The 15,935-nt window shown below is 42.1% G+C and overlaps 2 protein-coding genes and 1 long non-coding RNA gene across 3 annotated transcripts in view; 2 read left to right on the plus strand and 1 right to left on the minus strand.

The window, feature by feature from the left end:
• The first annotated feature begins 468 nt into the window (after positions 1-468).
• On the plus strand, positions 469-5,015 carry LOC127606140 (claudin-1-like). The gene is made up of 4 exons (XM_052074211.1): positions 469-664; positions 813-977; positions 3,931-4,009; positions 4,103-5,015. Exons 1-4 carry the CDS (start codon positions 469-471, stop codon positions 4,266-4,268), a joined length of 606 nt encoding a protein of 201 aa, XP_051930171.1. The 3' UTR covers positions 4,269-5,015.
• On the minus strand, positions 1,173-6,656 carry LOC127606142 (uncharacterized). The gene is made up of 5 exons (XR_007963743.1): positions 6,510-6,656; positions 3,658-4,232; positions 3,541-3,594; positions 3,009-3,044; positions 1,173-2,249 (listed from the first exon to the last, which is right to left on the minus strand). It is a non-coding gene; the product is annotated as an uncharacterized LOC127606142 (long non-coding RNA).
• The window catches only part of p3h2 (prolyl 3-hydroxylase 2), a 47,262-nt gene continuing 37,934 nt past the window's right edge, over positions 6,608-15,935 (plus strand). Inside the window, exon 1 of the mRNA XM_052074205.1 lies at positions 6,608-7,172. Within this exon, the coding sequence (XP_051930165.1) occupies positions 6,765-7,172 (408 nt within the window). The 5' untranslated portion in view covers positions 6,608-6,764. The remainder of the gene's footprint in view (positions 7,173-15,935) is intronic.

Raw genomic sequence — 15,935 nt, forward strand, 5'->3', positions numbered from 1 at the left:
AAAATCTAATGTACTGAAAGCAGTGCAGGCCAAAGAAACTTTTCAAAATGAAGAGAGCAGACTGTGGAAAATAAATAAATCTAATTTCATGGAACAAATATCATTTATTTTTAAATGTAGGTCAGTGTTTCCAAAAGTGTTTAGGCCAGCAAAAAAGGTCTTCTTGGCCCGCCATTGACAAATACTCGATCTATAGATGCCGTGTTGGGTAAAATGTGTGTCAAAGTTCACTGCATTGAAATGTGTTGTTTTCATCACTCATCAGATAAAGAAAATGACTTCCCATCAGATGGTACCGGTGGAGACCTCTTGTGCGTCACGGACGGCATAAATAGAGGCAGCAGCACACAGCACGACAACCCTCTAAACAAGCATCCACAGCACATCACACAGATCCTCCCAATTGACGCTGTTTTTTTTTTTCCCCTCCCCCTGTGCATCCTGCTTACTCTCCTCTCTCTGGATGTCATGGCCAGCTCGGCACTGCAGCTGCTCGGTTTCTTCCTGTCACTGATTGGAGTGGTCGCCACAGTGACCGCCACCATCATGGTGGAGTGGAAGATGCACGGCCATTCTCATCGCATCTACGAGGGCCTGTGGATGACCTGCAGCGTAGGCCACAGGACCACCTGTGAATTTCACGACTCTCTCCTCAAACTGTCAAGTAAGTAAGATGACACATGACTCGGGATTTGAACAAAGTATCATTTAGCATTGGCCCACCAAGTGACTCACTCTAAAGCTGACTTAGCGTAACAAAAGGCCACACATGAATGTGAACGGTCAATTCATTCATTTCTGCCCACTCTCAGATCAGGTCCAGATAACCAGGGGAATCCTGCTGTTGAGTTTGTTCCTGTCAGCCGTGGCGTTGATGGTCTCCACTATCGGAATGAAGTGCACCCGCTTTATGGACGGCAGGACCAGGGCAAAGGGTGTCGTGGCTCGGATTGGAGGCATTATGCTGATGGCTGCAGGTATGATTTTCTGTTCTCATTGTACTGTTTGAAGTTCAATCAGTTTTCTTGAAAAAACATGCCGCAAAAGTCACATTTTGTCAACCTTCACCACTTGCGACAGCAGCAATTGCCGTGAGATTTCAGCTCAGTGAACACCAGGAAATGTTTTGTTTAGGCTCTTGTTGGATGCCACCACAGAGGCGTGCACACACAGTGATTTGAGTCAACTTTATTTCATGTTTGTTTATGCCTGGCGTTGATCGGAAATCCCCTTTGCTGCAAGACCACCACTTTTCAGGAAACCAAAAAAAAAGCATGTTTATTGAGCCATTAACACTGCCCTCCCAAAGAGGACAAGCCTTTTTCCACTTTATTTAACCCTTTCAGGCCCACGGCGGTTACTACAGTGGACAGTTTATCATGTTATCAGGTTACAGGGTGCATGAAAGGGTTAATCTGGTCAAGAATCTGAAAAGAATTAAAAAATCCTGAGGGAACTGACCAATAGTAGTGATTTCCGAAAAAAAAAAACAACAACATGAAATTGACCACATTTCGCTATATGAGGGTTTGGCCTGAAACCATCGTTTTACAACCCTTAATTACAAAATAGTCTCAAAGAGCTTCACAGGCTCACAGTTCACAACAATCAACAACATCCCCTAGTTTAGAGTGGCCCCCAACCATTTTCCCACCAGGGCCCGGATAATGGTAGCAGAGATTTTTCTCAAAACCGGCGACAATTCGTCAATGGGGCTGACGTATATTCCTGATTGGGAATAATATGCATTTATCACACAATACAATGATGTCCAATGTTAATTTAAATCGCATGATAGTCCAGTTATTTAAATGAAGGGCCACACATTGACACTTTCAGGGAAATGGTCTTCCTCAGGTCTTGTCCCAGTCGGTTGAGCCAAAAACCTTACGGCAACAGGCTCATTTGGCTCATTGCTACCCACTCCTCTTTCCCAATAAAAGACTGGGGAGGAAGAGAAACGGCAGCAAAACAGGCCAAAATCCAGATGTCAGGTTGTCAGGCAGGACAAGAATTTAGTTGTGTTCTAGATGGAATTTAACTAAATGTGAAAGTGTTGAAATAGGTCTTGAGTTGAGATTTAAATATTTAAAGGTAGCTCGGGTATGGCATTCTTCAGAATTGGAGAATATTTTAATTTTTTTATGTGAGACCCCACATAAATCAGGAAATTGTTTCCATGTCTTCTTACTGCTGTTATAGTGTCTGGTGTATTCCAGATGACCAGTCAGTGTTCTGTTGCTTGTAGACTGATGACAAAAATACAAAAAAAAGCTGGGCAAAGTGTGAACTTTTCTGGTAACTACATTATGGTTGCAAACTCCTTGTCATTTTTAATGTGGCGAATGACTTGTGAGGCACATTATCCAACCATCGGGGAAAATTTCAGCATTCTCTCTTCTTTGTAATCAACGTCAGCATTGACCTTATTCCCGGATGTCTCTCACTGATTATCCAAAACAATTATTGAGTGGTTTTGGGTGTGTTAAGAGCGATTCTTCTTTCTCGATTTGCTCAGGGAACAGTCAGTGCTGACAATTTTAAATGCAACCTGTTCAATATTTATGATCGCAAATCCTTTTGTGCGGTCAACGTTGGGCCTACCAGACACAAATAGAGCAGCAACTACTTGTGTTTTCACAATCAACAATGTTGAGTAGAGGTACACAATTTCTTAAAGAGTACATACAAATTGTCACGTTTTGCATGGTGGTGGAAGGTGAAGGACCCCAAAAAGAAGGATGCAGGGAGGAGCAGGGTGGATTGATCAAAATGTAAACGGGAATACACTGGAGAAACTAACTAAAAAACTCGCTCAAATAAAGTCCAGAAAATCATAGGAAACTAAAGTAGCAAACAAAACCGAAGACAAAAAAACAAAACATGACACATGCACAGAGACACACATACAACAGCAACAGAAACAATGACAGAAAACAAACAATGGCCCGACAACGAGTGGTCGTGCCAGGAGTACTTTTACACACGCTAATGACACAATGACCAACCTGTGTGCAGCTGCAGGTGGAGCCCGACAGTGCTACCTGTTGGCCACAAACAGAACCATGACACAAATGAAGTAACCGTGACTCTTTCTCGCAGTACCTTTAGACCACTACTAAATATAGTATTTTAGTTTAAAAATACGGTGGTTAACGTCTCTTCATACATCTCATTATAAAAATTAAAAAAAAACAACAACAACAAGATAAAAACCATAAAGTGTTCCCTGGTGTTTTAACCCTTTTAGGGACAGCGTGTTGTGTTATCAGGTTTACAGTGTGCGTGAAAGGGTTAAAATATTTCTGACATTCTTCGGTCAAAACACACAAAGGTATCAGGAGCATTTTCAGTACTTGATTACACTCGTCACTCAGTGTATGGATCCATACAAGTGGTGCATGCAGCTGACACGTCATCAAAGACAAATACCCCTCATGTTGACAACTTAGCCAAACCTTTGAGTGGCGTTTATCAGATGCTACGCTGATAAATCTGTTCACTGATGATGATATACACGGCCGCTGTTGCTCTGCTTACCTTTTGGCTTTGAAGGATTGATTTTTGAAAATGGCAGATCATTGCTCAGCCTTGCTTCCAAGTCGTGGGCTGTGAAACTGTACTATGGACTGTAAATTAGCCAAGTTATGATGCCACAATTTGGCATGGTTCACTTAAAAACACATTTTCATCAAAACATTCAGTGACAGAAGTCGACCAGCATTGCGGAATTGATTGCATCCAATTTTATGGAGAAAATTAGTATTTAAAGCAATCTGCCACTGATCCAAAGGAATTAAACAATGGATTTTCTCTTTTAAAACTCATCGGAAGAGCCTTCCAATTCTTCCCTCAGTACTGGCTGTTGAATTTTGACTAAAAAGGAGGAATGGGTGACATGTTTCCACTCTCTACCTATTCTTTGTGCAGGTTTAATGACATTCATCATAACGTCCTTGTATGTCAAGAAGGTCGTCGCCGACTTCCATCATTCTCATCATCTCCACACGTAATTCCTCTTTGCACACACACGCACATACACACAGACTCCCAGCAGAATCTGTTTTGAAATGGGTCTTTTATTAACCGTTCTTCCGTACAGCTTTGAGTTTGGTAAAGCGGTGTTTGTGAGCTGGTCCGGCGGCTTCCTCACGACGTTTGGCGGAGCATTCCTGACCTGTCAGAGGTGCTCAAGATCATCGTCGTCCAGGTCTATAAGCTCTAACGGCCTCCTGCAAAACCACAAGTCCAACAGTAACTATGTTTAGTCACCAGGAATGATCCGTGATAATAGTCGTCATGACTACTGATAAATTGCCATTAGTCATTCATTAGGCCTACATCGTGCTAAAATGACTCATATCTACTTTGCACCGTTTGCTTGTTTTTTGTTGTTGTTTTTCACATTTACATTGGAACCTCCAAAGTTGAACGAGCTGCATTTTCATTTCAACGTACCTGTTTTAACATATCCTTCAAATGTCAAACTGCCATCATGTGGAATTTCAGAGACTACACTTAGTGGGCTTTGGGGGGGTTTCGCGCTTTTTTGTAGGATTGTGGGTTTAAATTTTTTTTTTTTTTTTTTAATGACAAAGGTGGTATCGGTGAGAATGAGAAGGGAAAGGACCATGACAATCATATAAACCAGTCCAGCTGTTGCCAAATTCTGACTAATTTTACTTTTAGTTTTATTATAGTGGTGAACTTATCATCACAATTTCAATTGTTCGATAATACGTCACCAATATAGTTAATAAAGGATTTATGAATTTATTGACTTTACATTATTTCCTATGGGAATTATTATTTTGAAATTAAAACACAACCGGCCTCATAGAACAGATTACATTCAACTTTGAAGGTTCTTCTGAGTACTCTGAATACTTAAATGAACAAACAACTCACTCAGATTTTTTTGTTTAATTTGTTTTTATTGTGATATAGCACTATAGACATATTTGTGTACAGTATTTTATAAGTAAAATAAAATTGTGTTTTTATTTTTTGCTTGATATACTTCCAGTGGAGTGCAATTTATTGGACAGGGAGTGGCGGTTTCCGGATAAGATGCCCCTGCATTTCTGGGGAATTGAAGAAGCAATTAGCAGAGACGTAAAACATCCAGTACATGTGACAAAAAACAATCAGATTGGACAGAGAGATTAAAAATTGGGGAGGGGTAGGGAGAAGTTTACTCCTCAGTGGAACAATCTAATCTCTCATGCAAATGACAGATTTTTCCGTGAAGTGACTTTGCTTCCCGAATGGAGCCAAATTGAAACTTTGCTTTAAACCGCCAGCTGTTCCCATGTTGTTATTGATTTTTTTTTTTAAACAAGGATGCAAATTATGTTTTATGTTAGACAACAGAATGGTAGAGCAGTAGAAATGTACATATAGATGCATTGATTTAGAACACATGTATCACATTTGCGTGTTGATTTTATATTTGACGACTTAAGACTTAAGCATGTAACTATACAATAATCCTATTTCAGTAGAAGCATTACCGGTACATTACTTGAAAGTTTCTAACCTAGATGTCAACGCACTCCCCGAATAGTGTAATGCAGACGCCACCAAGTGGCTGTGAGCAGTGTCGTATGGTAAATAGAAAACGTCAGCACAACTTGCAAAGTACTTGGCTTGGACACTTTTTTTATTTTTATTTTTCTATGACCTACCACGAATCATTTGCAGGAGAGAATAATAACTCCTTATACAAGTTGGCATGTGATGAAGCTATTAAAGTCGTTGTCAAATAATTACATTTAATTAGTTAGAGCTAAGCCTTCTTGGGTCTTTGAAAGGCACCGCATAAATACAAGGGATTATAATTATAATTATTAGGTAGGTAGGTAAAAGTGTTTAGCATAAATGTCCGTCCCCCAACAGGTTGGTTAGAATAGCTTGACTGAATCAATATATTATTTTATACACCAGACTGTACTTCAAAAATACGCTCACACATTCTCCATTGAAGTTTCCAAGTGCCATATATTTATACTTTGCATTCAAATAAAGTTATTGGAAAAAACAACAACAAACCTTGGAGGAGACCTAAGGAAACAAAATTCAACAATTTTCTCTAAAATGATTTATAACGGATTAGCAGTTATAAATAATAGATATTAACAAATACGATTAATAATAACGAGACACTTGTGATGAAATGATGGAAACCCATATTAGGAGCATTTACAGGCAGACCCATGGTGACATTTGTGTGAATGCCGAATCAAAGAAAGATACCTACGGTAAGTACAAACTGCCACCAGAGGGAGATTGTGTAATTCAAATGCAAGGACGAACAAGTGGGAAAGAAGTCTTGAAGAAAGTGAACAGAGGTCGTTTTACGTAATCAATTATTAAATGGAGAGAATTCTTTTTTTTTTTTTGATAACTTGACTTGAACAATACTGATATTTGCGTGGTTAAAGTGACAGTTTTAGGCATGTTACTTTGCATAAATACGGCGGAATTTGATGGAGCCTCTCGACACTCACAGAAGACCCCCAGTGGAGAGAAAGTGGGCTGCGATTGTTGCCCATTCATTTCAAGGAGGAGGAGGAGGAGTCACCGGAACCACACTGGGGACCTGGTCGGCCAGTACAAAAAGTGTGTCTCCGAAGAAACTTTAACTCTTGTCGTCCTCCGCCCCCCAGCATGCAGCGTGACACTTCCGGAGGTTTTAAATGGACAGCCAATCGAGGTTGACAGCGTTCTGTTGACTGACAGTCACGACTTCACACAGCACCAGAATGGACGCCAACTTCTTTGTCGTCTTCATCGCCGTCGTGCTCGCCTGCGTTACGCCGTCTTCGTCCACCTTGCAGCCTTACGACCTGTTATACGAGGACGCGGTGCGGGCGTTCTCCAGCGGCGACTACGGCGGCGTGGTGCGCATCATGGAGGAGGCGCTCAACAGCTACTCCGTCGTGAGGCGTTCCAAAATCCGCTGCCGGCTGAGGTGTCAGGACCAGCATCCGTTCGAGGACGCCGACTCCGACCTGGGCTTCTTCGGTGTGGTGCTGCGCAGAGCGTCGTGCATGGACAAGTGCATCGAGCAAGACATCGGCGTGCAATCCATGCATAAAGTCAGCGAGGATGTCGTGCAGGACTTCAACAGGCGGGTCCCTTACAACTATCTCCAGCTGGCTTATCTCAAGGTAGGCACTGATGTCGGTGGGGGGTTTGAAAGCAGTCTTGAATGGAAACCATTGTCCTTGCCGTTTGCTCTAAAACATCATCATCACTTTCTGCCTGGCGATGTGATGCAAAGATGCAGGCAGGTGACAGTGAGGACAATTTACTGCTTTCTCTGCTGGCCCAAAACACAAATCAGAATCGATGACCGATACATTTACAACCTATATTTCAACATAGGTCACTTGAAGTGTGATGCTGTTAATTGAAGGAGTCAGTCAGGTTAGTCACTATTGAAGGCCCAGGTGGCAAATCTTTTGCCAACTTTTTCTTTTCTGGTCTATAAATGAGATCAGTCCGGGCTATATCTGACCTCTTGCCTAAAGTCAGCTGAGACTCCATCTCACCGGCGACCTAATGAGGACAAACGCTATCATCGAATGATGAATGAATACTTCCCTTGGAAGTTGTCAATGAAATGCTCAGTGAAGAGCTTTTTTTTTTTTAATGCAGCTCATGTACTGGATCTTATTAGCTGAAGCTACATGCTTTGTATGTAGTCCGCAAGAAAATTAGATCTGACCCACGTATTTGTAAAAACATTTACAATTGCAAAGGACCTGATATAAAAAGCCCCAAAGAGTTCATGCGCTCATTTTTTAGAAATACTGTACCTGATCATATTTTTTAACATTCATTTATGAGGACTCTTGGGGGTTTTATAACAACTCAAATAGCCCCAATAGGAAAAAAAAGGCTCTCCACCCCTGAATAGATTGTCTCTAATGAAGTGTCCGATGAGCATACGCAGAGGCATCTTGCATTGTCATTTTCTTCATTAAATCCAGATACATCTCAAAGGTATCATTGTTGAATACATTTTATTTAATTTATGGCTACGCTGTAATTCAGTACTGACAAGTAGCTTTTAAACGGGGCAGCTGAACATAAAATGGAAAGAAAATACACCATCACTGTAGCAAAGGAGTGCCCTGCGATTGGCTGGCAACCGGTTCGGGGTGTCCTGCGCCTAGTGCCCGAAGACGGCTGGGATAGGCTCCAGCACCCCCCGCGACCCTTGTGAGGATAAAGCGAATCGAAAAATGAATGAAAGTAGCAAACGAGACTTTTAAAAACGTTTTTTAGCACAAGACCCAAAACAAACTCCCACCTGGCAGGACCATAATGGACCACATTGTAAAATTCCATCATTTATGACAATAATCATGAATCAAAAATCCCTCAGCCAAGAGGTCATGTGTCCGCTAGGAAGGGAATAGCACGCGGTGTTCCGTTGTCAACTGACTTATAGTTGTAGGTAGTTGCAATATGCTACAAAAAAATTCTTCACTTCTCCATCACTCTGTTTCTTGTTTGAGATTTTTTTTGTCTCGTCTGTTCCTTTCTTTCCCTCTGTGTATCTCATCCCAGGCAGACGTGGAAGAGCCAAAAGTGTTTTTGTATGCAAATGCTTCGCTCCGAGTTGTGTCCTCACTTCACATTAGACGCGAAGGTTATTTTCTCGGCATTTTTCACATTTCCTGAGCTCTATTTTCCCCATGAGATCCATCTATTTGGTTGGGATGTTGGTGATCACTCTGCGTGGGAACACTCCAACGCACGGATAAAACAAGATGAGAAAGCCACAATGTGTAATTTGAAATGCAGCCTCCGCGAGACTGGAAATTGTGTCTGGATCACTAAAGGCAGCTGCCTTTTACATCATTGTGTCGTAATCCTGAAGTAGCTGTACAAGTATCTGAATGAAAGAAACTTTACAGACATGAATGTGGTTTCCGCATTAAGCCATCCCTGAAATATAACTCGCTCCAAATTATTTGAAAAAGGGAGCAGGTGCAAAGTCAAGAATGACCATGTCCAGATACAGATATATTGCCTGAAAATCACCCTTTTTTTGATGGCTGAAAAGGAGCGTGTAGTGATTTTTAAGATAAGTGATGACTGTGATTCTAGTAGTCATGATAAGCAATTTAATGATTGTTAAATGTTGTCAATTAACTGCCAGGAAGTCATCACTTTATTTATTGTGCTGTGCAGCAATTGATGCAAAACAGACCGCACTATTTGGCCCATCCCATTGAAGGAAACATTATCAATATCGGTGCGGACTACTCGGAATCCCCAAAAAATGCTTTACCAGCCAGGTTCGTGTCTTGTATTTTTGAGGCCCAATGAGATTCATCCAACTATAACAATATTTGATCAAGTCAAACACATTTTTAATCACTACGTATTGCAAGATGTGATGGGATGATCAAGTATCGGTACTTGGTATCGGGAAGTACTTTGATATAAGTACTGTACTTGTGCCCGGTTTAAGAAAGTGGTGTGTTAGTGCATGCATAAACTACATTTTTTTTTTCAAAAATCAAAACAGTTCAAAGGCATCTTTATAAAATGTGGCATACTAGGCTCAAAATATGCCAGATATAAAAATTTACAATACACTTTTCACCCTATTTTTATGGACCTGTCCTGTCTCAAAAACTTTGCCCAACAATGGAGTTTAGAAAATTGGAAGGGAGATCTTGTTAATCTGTGCATACAACCACACTGCTGCTCTGCTGCTTAGTTGCTTTTAGCTTTGACACAATTTTCTATGTACAGGAGGTCCCACGAGGCTATTCACCAACTTAATAGTCCGCAAGTCGAGACGCATAAAATGTCATTCTAAAATTGCCTGTTGAAGTCCTTAAAAACAAAGACTGCAGTGTGATGGCGAAGAAAAGGAGATGTAGTCAAATGGCAAAATGTAGTCATTACCACACGTAGTCTCCTTTTTGTTTCTTGTATCTCACAGTTTGCAATTAAGTGTTAACCACTGAGCCACAGGCCCTCCACTTTCCACATTGTCATCGACTTGGAGCTCCGATGAGATGCTGGCGGCAGCCCCTTCCGGGGGAAACTGAGAGCCAATCGTCTGAACAGAGCGGCTCCGCATGCCCGGTGATGACACACAGCTTCCATGCTCGCATTTGGTGGGATGTTGTTTGACCCTGATCTGTCTGGTTTGGACATTTCAACAGACTAAACGGATTCATTCCAAAAGTGCTGAACGCTTGATGTTATTTCTCAAATGGCTCTCGCAATCTCAAAGAGTAGCTGCAGGGCAGGTTTGCGCAACTGCTGATCCAAATGATCCATAGCGGGAAGCTTCCGCGCAGATGGTTTTAGGCGGATCGTCGATCAGGTGAGGAGAGGCAGAGCTCGACTTTTCCCATTGGCCAGGTTGTCTGTCAGTGTGGCTGCGGTGTCTCCATCTTGCGTGGTTTCACTTACATGTGATTAAAGCTCACGTGTACTTCAGGGGGCACTCAGCGGCATTTGTGAAAATAAATAAGCGTTTAGCATTGCGCCTTTAACACGTCATGCGTCAGTATAATGTGGCCTATTGGGCACGTGAGAAGCGGCTTCCACAAGCTGCGACTGTTCTACTCGCTCAGTGCTGCGTATGTTGCCGCCTTGCCAATCATTTAGTACCGGTAAATATTTTATTTTCCTGTTGCGGTCTGTTTGCTTTGCTTAAAAAAAGAGTGGCAGACTGTAGCACTGGCTGGGCTTGAACCGTGCGGCCTCCAGGGGTCCCTTTGGCCTGACCGCGGAATGATCAAAGGGCCCGAGTGTCACTGCTCTTGATTTTATCAGCGGGCGCTGGGCACTTAATCGAACAGTGGCGTTTATTGTTCTTAGTTTCATTTGCTCCAAATGTATGCTGTAAGAGTTCATTCAGCGGGTGATAAATACACACATGCCACTTGAACTTACTATATTTGGACATTCGTTTTAAGGCCATCTATCTAAACTGCGACGGAACATTTTTTTTTTGGTGTGTCTGCTGCGTTCAAAGAGATTGTTTGTCAGTGTCCTACCAGTTGAAATTTTAAACCGACCTTTTAGGGATGCTTGTCCTTTTACAGGGTAAGAACCCTGTTCCTTTTAAATCAGAAATGATAACTGAAGCATAGGATTTTCCTGCATGTGGTCCTACAAGCTAACATCTCGATGATAATCATGATAAAGTGGATGTGGTTTTATTTGCGGCAATCTTTGTAAATGGCGTATCGAATTAGTTACCCTGTTAATTGAAGCCGTGATTCACTCTGCTTCCGGGTTATCATTGTGTGAAGCAAACTCTCTTGTTTCCCCCTACTGTGGAATAAATCTACTGTTAAACATTTCCGGCGTTTAGAATGGTCATATGATTTATTCATGACACACTCAAGTTGAATTTTTAGCTCAATGGCTAAACCTTGTGTACTATCTTTTCAGTGACAACTTGGAAAAAGGAAGTCTCATGTGTGGGTGTTTTTAAATTTAACTTACTGAGACATTGATGTAAATTGATCGGCTAAACAGAATAGCGGCAGTGTTGGGTGGACATGTTCACCACATGAACTTGGACCAGAACTCGGAATCTCTCACAGATGTTTGAATGGGAGCGATGTTTTTCGGGGATCAGGTGGAAGCATAGATGATATTCTCATCTGTAGTTGGAAACAAAAGCAAAACAATAGCAAGGTTAAGGATGGGCGAGACGAGCATCGTTTCAAACGGAAGAAGTCCTACCTTTCGTTTTAAGACAGGTTGGTTGGTTGTCATCAAGTCGGATTGATGCGTTTGGTGTTTCCTCTGGGTCACGGAAGGCTTAAAATGCTTGCTCGGTGACTGTGAACCTAAAAGACAAGGTGCCAGGAGTAGATTACGGCAGAAGGCCTTTCTGCCCGGACGGCCAGACAGGGTGGTACTTGGCCATGCCAAAGGTCTCCTGCATGACTGGACATGAGCTGCTAGCACACGGTAGGAATGTGTGCGCCCAATGCCGAACAGTACACTGATAGTGTTCATTCGCCTGCCCATTAATGAGGTAATGAGGAGGAGTCTGCCTGTTGGGTTGCTGAGCTTTGATTTTTTTAAATTATTTTTTTTAATTACCGGGAATAATTTTTTTTCAAGTGACGAAAAGTGAAATGACGTTCAAACTGAAAAGCCGACTTTCACACAAGACCTCAACATCCCGCAAATGAGAGCCTAGAGCAGCTGGCCTAACAAGTTTGACTTAATACTGTTTAGCACAGTCTATGAATATCCATATGGGGATGTGTCTTTGTACACACAGATGTTTCTCATGAGTGGATCGCACAAAGTTTGAGGTAATAATCGGTCTGACTGAAGGCTGCTGGGTGAAGATGTGAGAAAAGCAGACTACATAATAAACATGCCCGACCTGTAGCTGGCAAACCTTTTGTAAATGAATCACTTCATATCGCAACCACAGTACGTGTGAGGCCACAATTTTAATGTGTGCATTCTGCGAGTTGATAGTTCGACCTTTTCATTTGACGTCACAAAATATATCTTCTTAAACAGCAGCCATGTGTGACGTTGAAAATGATGTTGGAAATGTTGGGATACGTTTGCCCAGAGCAGCTGTTCCTTGAAAATTTACTTCGCAGCTTTGGAGTGTTTATGTGACCCTGTTTGTGCGTTGCTCTGTTTTTCTTCCCGAGGTAAATGGCTGAGTGTCATGTATCCACAAATGCAAACGCTGAAAGCACCTCCTACTCTGAATTATGTCACATACATGTCATATGTCTTGTCGTTTTGATAACTTCTTGGAGTAATTCATCAATAGCTTTGTGGGACGCTTGGTTTTCCAACTAGTACACCTTCTCTGTGATCTTTTTACTTTGGCCATTCCATTCAAGAATCCCGCTCCCCTCCCTCCCAAAGAGGGGTTTCCCTGGGGGAGAGCAGGTAGAGTGGCACCTTGGAAGACAGCAGAGAGTGCTTGACCTGATCTCTGGCTACGACTACGCCTGCTAGGTCTCCACATCTGCTTCACATCAAATGACATTGCTCAAGAGTGTGAGACACCAAGAGCCATTGACAAAGCCAGATGCCCTTTAGCGGGCTAGTGAAGAGAAAGTGGAATGTGTTTATTTCAACTGCGGCTCATGTCACCTCCAGCCAATCAGAGATCCTTCCCAGTCAGTCCGCGGCTTTCCCCCCCAAAAAAATGCTCGCCTCAGCATTGCTTCACTTTCATGGAGCTGCCATCAAAACGCAGTAGCTTTTATTGGCCAAACTGCTCCGACGCTGTTCAAAACCATGATCAATTCTCCAAAACGACCCCACTAAAACACCCTGCGAAAGCCAAAAGTCGTTCCAACACGTGGCTTTCTATCTAATGGCCTCTGGAGACCTCGAGATATATTACAGTATGAAGCTTCCATCATCAAGCACCCGAGCCAAAAAATCATTGCTGTGAATGTTCCAACCAGTGCAGATGGAGTTTAATATATCAAGGAAGAAAGTGAAGTCAGCTTTGCATCATCTCCCGCTGGCTCCCCCGTGCTCATTTTTAGGACAAACTGAACTGATTAACAGAGTGAAAAGTGAGGCAGACGAATTACTCGAGACGGAAAATCCTTGACGGCTTTTTGGTTCATTAACTGTTTTTTTTTAGAAGCAAACAAATTAATCATGATGGCTTATGGGATGTTCGCTGGGAGGGCGTGGATGCGATAAATTATTTTCTCAAGCCCTTCTATTGCTAATACACTAAAGACAGGTCCAGTAGTCGAAATATCACAACGTTAATAATATGTCATGGAACTTTAAAGTAATTTGATGACGAGAAGGTAAATATTCACCCTTCAACCTCATGGCTTGTCACCAAGTTCTCTTTTATGAATCATACTCTTTATCCCTTTAAAAGTTTTGAAACTAGGTTGATCAGTTGTATGCGTAGCAGTATTGCAGCTGCACTACATCGGATCGTGCGGCACGTTTTGGACACTGCGGGTGTAACACGAGAGAACTCCAACCATGAAATTGCCACTATGGCTTATTCACAATAAAAATATATTGTCATCACATGCATGTGTGGCCCGAATTCATTCCCGTAAATTGCCATCTGCAAACCTTAGCAGTAGTTAGAATAGCTTTTTACACTCTGCTCGTGCTTTGGCCCGGCGGCTTCAGTGCTTGTGGTTAATTCTATTTGCGTTTTTACTTCAGAGTTCCAAGTTGGACATGATGTAAGAGCCCAACACAGAGAGTAAACGTTTGGAGGAAATAACCTCAGACATTTTACTTCAAGGTGACATCTTATCTCACGTACTGTAGGTCCACTGAAAGGAAGACATCAGTCTTGTCCAATATTTACACTGGATAAATAAGCATCGCACACATGTTGCTATCATAAGCACTTGTGTGACATGGCCAAGGTTAGTGGCTTGCAGAGAGCAATGCAAACTGCTGTTTTTTTAATAGATGCCACTTTGAAAGTACAGAAGCATTTTTCTCCTGATTCTTTTTTTTTCTTCCCATATTTAGAAAAAAAAGATTTGAATCATGATCATTGTCGTCTCTCCATAGCAATTAAAATAAGATTGTCAAGCCTAAAATGGAGGCTAGCGAGCGCAGTGATGGCATGACACACTATGTACGAGAAATTCTTGTGACTATCTTTACTTCCTGCAAGGACAAACTTGAAATCCAAACCCAAGTTCTGCACGCGGACGCTTTTTCTTCCGATAAACAATTCATGGAATTAGTCAGCTGGACTCTTAGCACGATGGATACATTTTTTTTCTTTTTTTATGAAAAGAGCAGGTCCTCTGGGACATTTGCTAGGTCCTCTGGGACATTTGCTGCTGGATACACCTTAGATCCTTGGCAGAAGTGTAGCATGGCGTGCCTCTCAATACTGTCCGTAGAGGTTGTGGAACACATTTACATTATTGGTCGTCTGATAACAGGTATTGTGCCGTTTGGAGTTGGCAGTTTCCTGATCTATCACCAAATTCAGCCCACAGGAGCAGCTTCATTGGAAGGGAATCAGCTGACGGTCTTTCTGGGGGGGTTGTCATTACATGCATAAGTGGCCCGATTTCATGCGTTGACCAAACTCAATCGCAAATTAGATGCAGTTTTGGATTCAAAATGGAAAAGAATGAGGTGCAGTTTGGCATCCGGCCTTGAAAAATGGATCTAGGATTCGGCAAATTGACGCCATTGAGTGTCATAGGCTAAAAGACGTTCAAGGCTGTCTGAAATTGTTGATGGCCAGCTCCCAAAACAATTGTTTTCTGGACTTTCCCAAGATTAGAAAATATGCTCGGATGCCAACATTCGTATCAGCTACTTACCCGACCTTCCTAAGTCCAAGACTGGTATGCCAAGGTCGTCTTCACGGAGACGATGATCTTGGCGATGTATCTGCGAATGCCTGACATGCATACACACCCCTGATACCTTTGTTGGATTCCCATTGCATAACTCCATGTGATGAAACTTGGCCTGCAAATCGCTCGAAGAGACTGAACAACTAGTCAGACTGATTGCGTCGCGTTACCCCACACTCACTCTTCACTCCATGTAATGTCTCGAGTTTTGTTTTACGTGTATTTTAAATGTACACGCATGTGCTGAGGTTTGTTTTTTTCTCCTCTTCCCTATTGTTTTCCTTCCACATCGAAGATATCGGGGCACTAAACAGCTAAGCTTCCCGTTCTGTCTCCCTCTGTTGGTCATTGTTTTTGTTTATGTTTATCTGGATGAGACATAACTCCGAAAGTAAATTCCGTCGGTGTTTTACATACTTGGCCAATTCAGATTCAGATTCAGATTTTGTTGCAGTTTTGTGGCTTTTATTACCTTGTGGCCAATAACATCTGTCAAGCATCATCAATATCTGCCATTCAGTAGCTGAAGTTATTTATTTTTCTCTCACCCTCCGGAGAGGCGCACCTCTTTGAAAA

The sequence above is a fragment of the Hippocampus zosterae genome, chromosome 8 (assembly GCF_025434085.1).
Source record: "Hippocampus zosterae strain Florida chromosome 8, ASM2543408v3, whole genome shotgun sequence".
Lineage (NCBI taxonomy): Eukaryota > Metazoa > Chordata > Actinopteri > Syngnathiformes > Syngnathidae > Hippocampus > Hippocampus zosterae.

Excerpts from the sequence above, each read along its gene's own strand:
- LOC127606140 (XM_052074211.1), top strand. The coding sequence starts at position 469 with ATGGCCAGCTCGGCACTGCAGCTGCTCGGTTTCTTCCTGTCACTGATT. Across the intron at positions 665-812 it reads CTCTCTCCTCAAACTGTCAA|ATCAGGTCCAGATAACCAGG; the intron begins GTAAGTAAGATG and ends GCCCACTCTCAG. Across the intron at positions 978-3,930 it reads CATTATGCTGATGGCTGCAG|GTTTAATGACATTCATCATA; the intron begins GTATGATTTTCT and ends TTCTTTGTGCAG.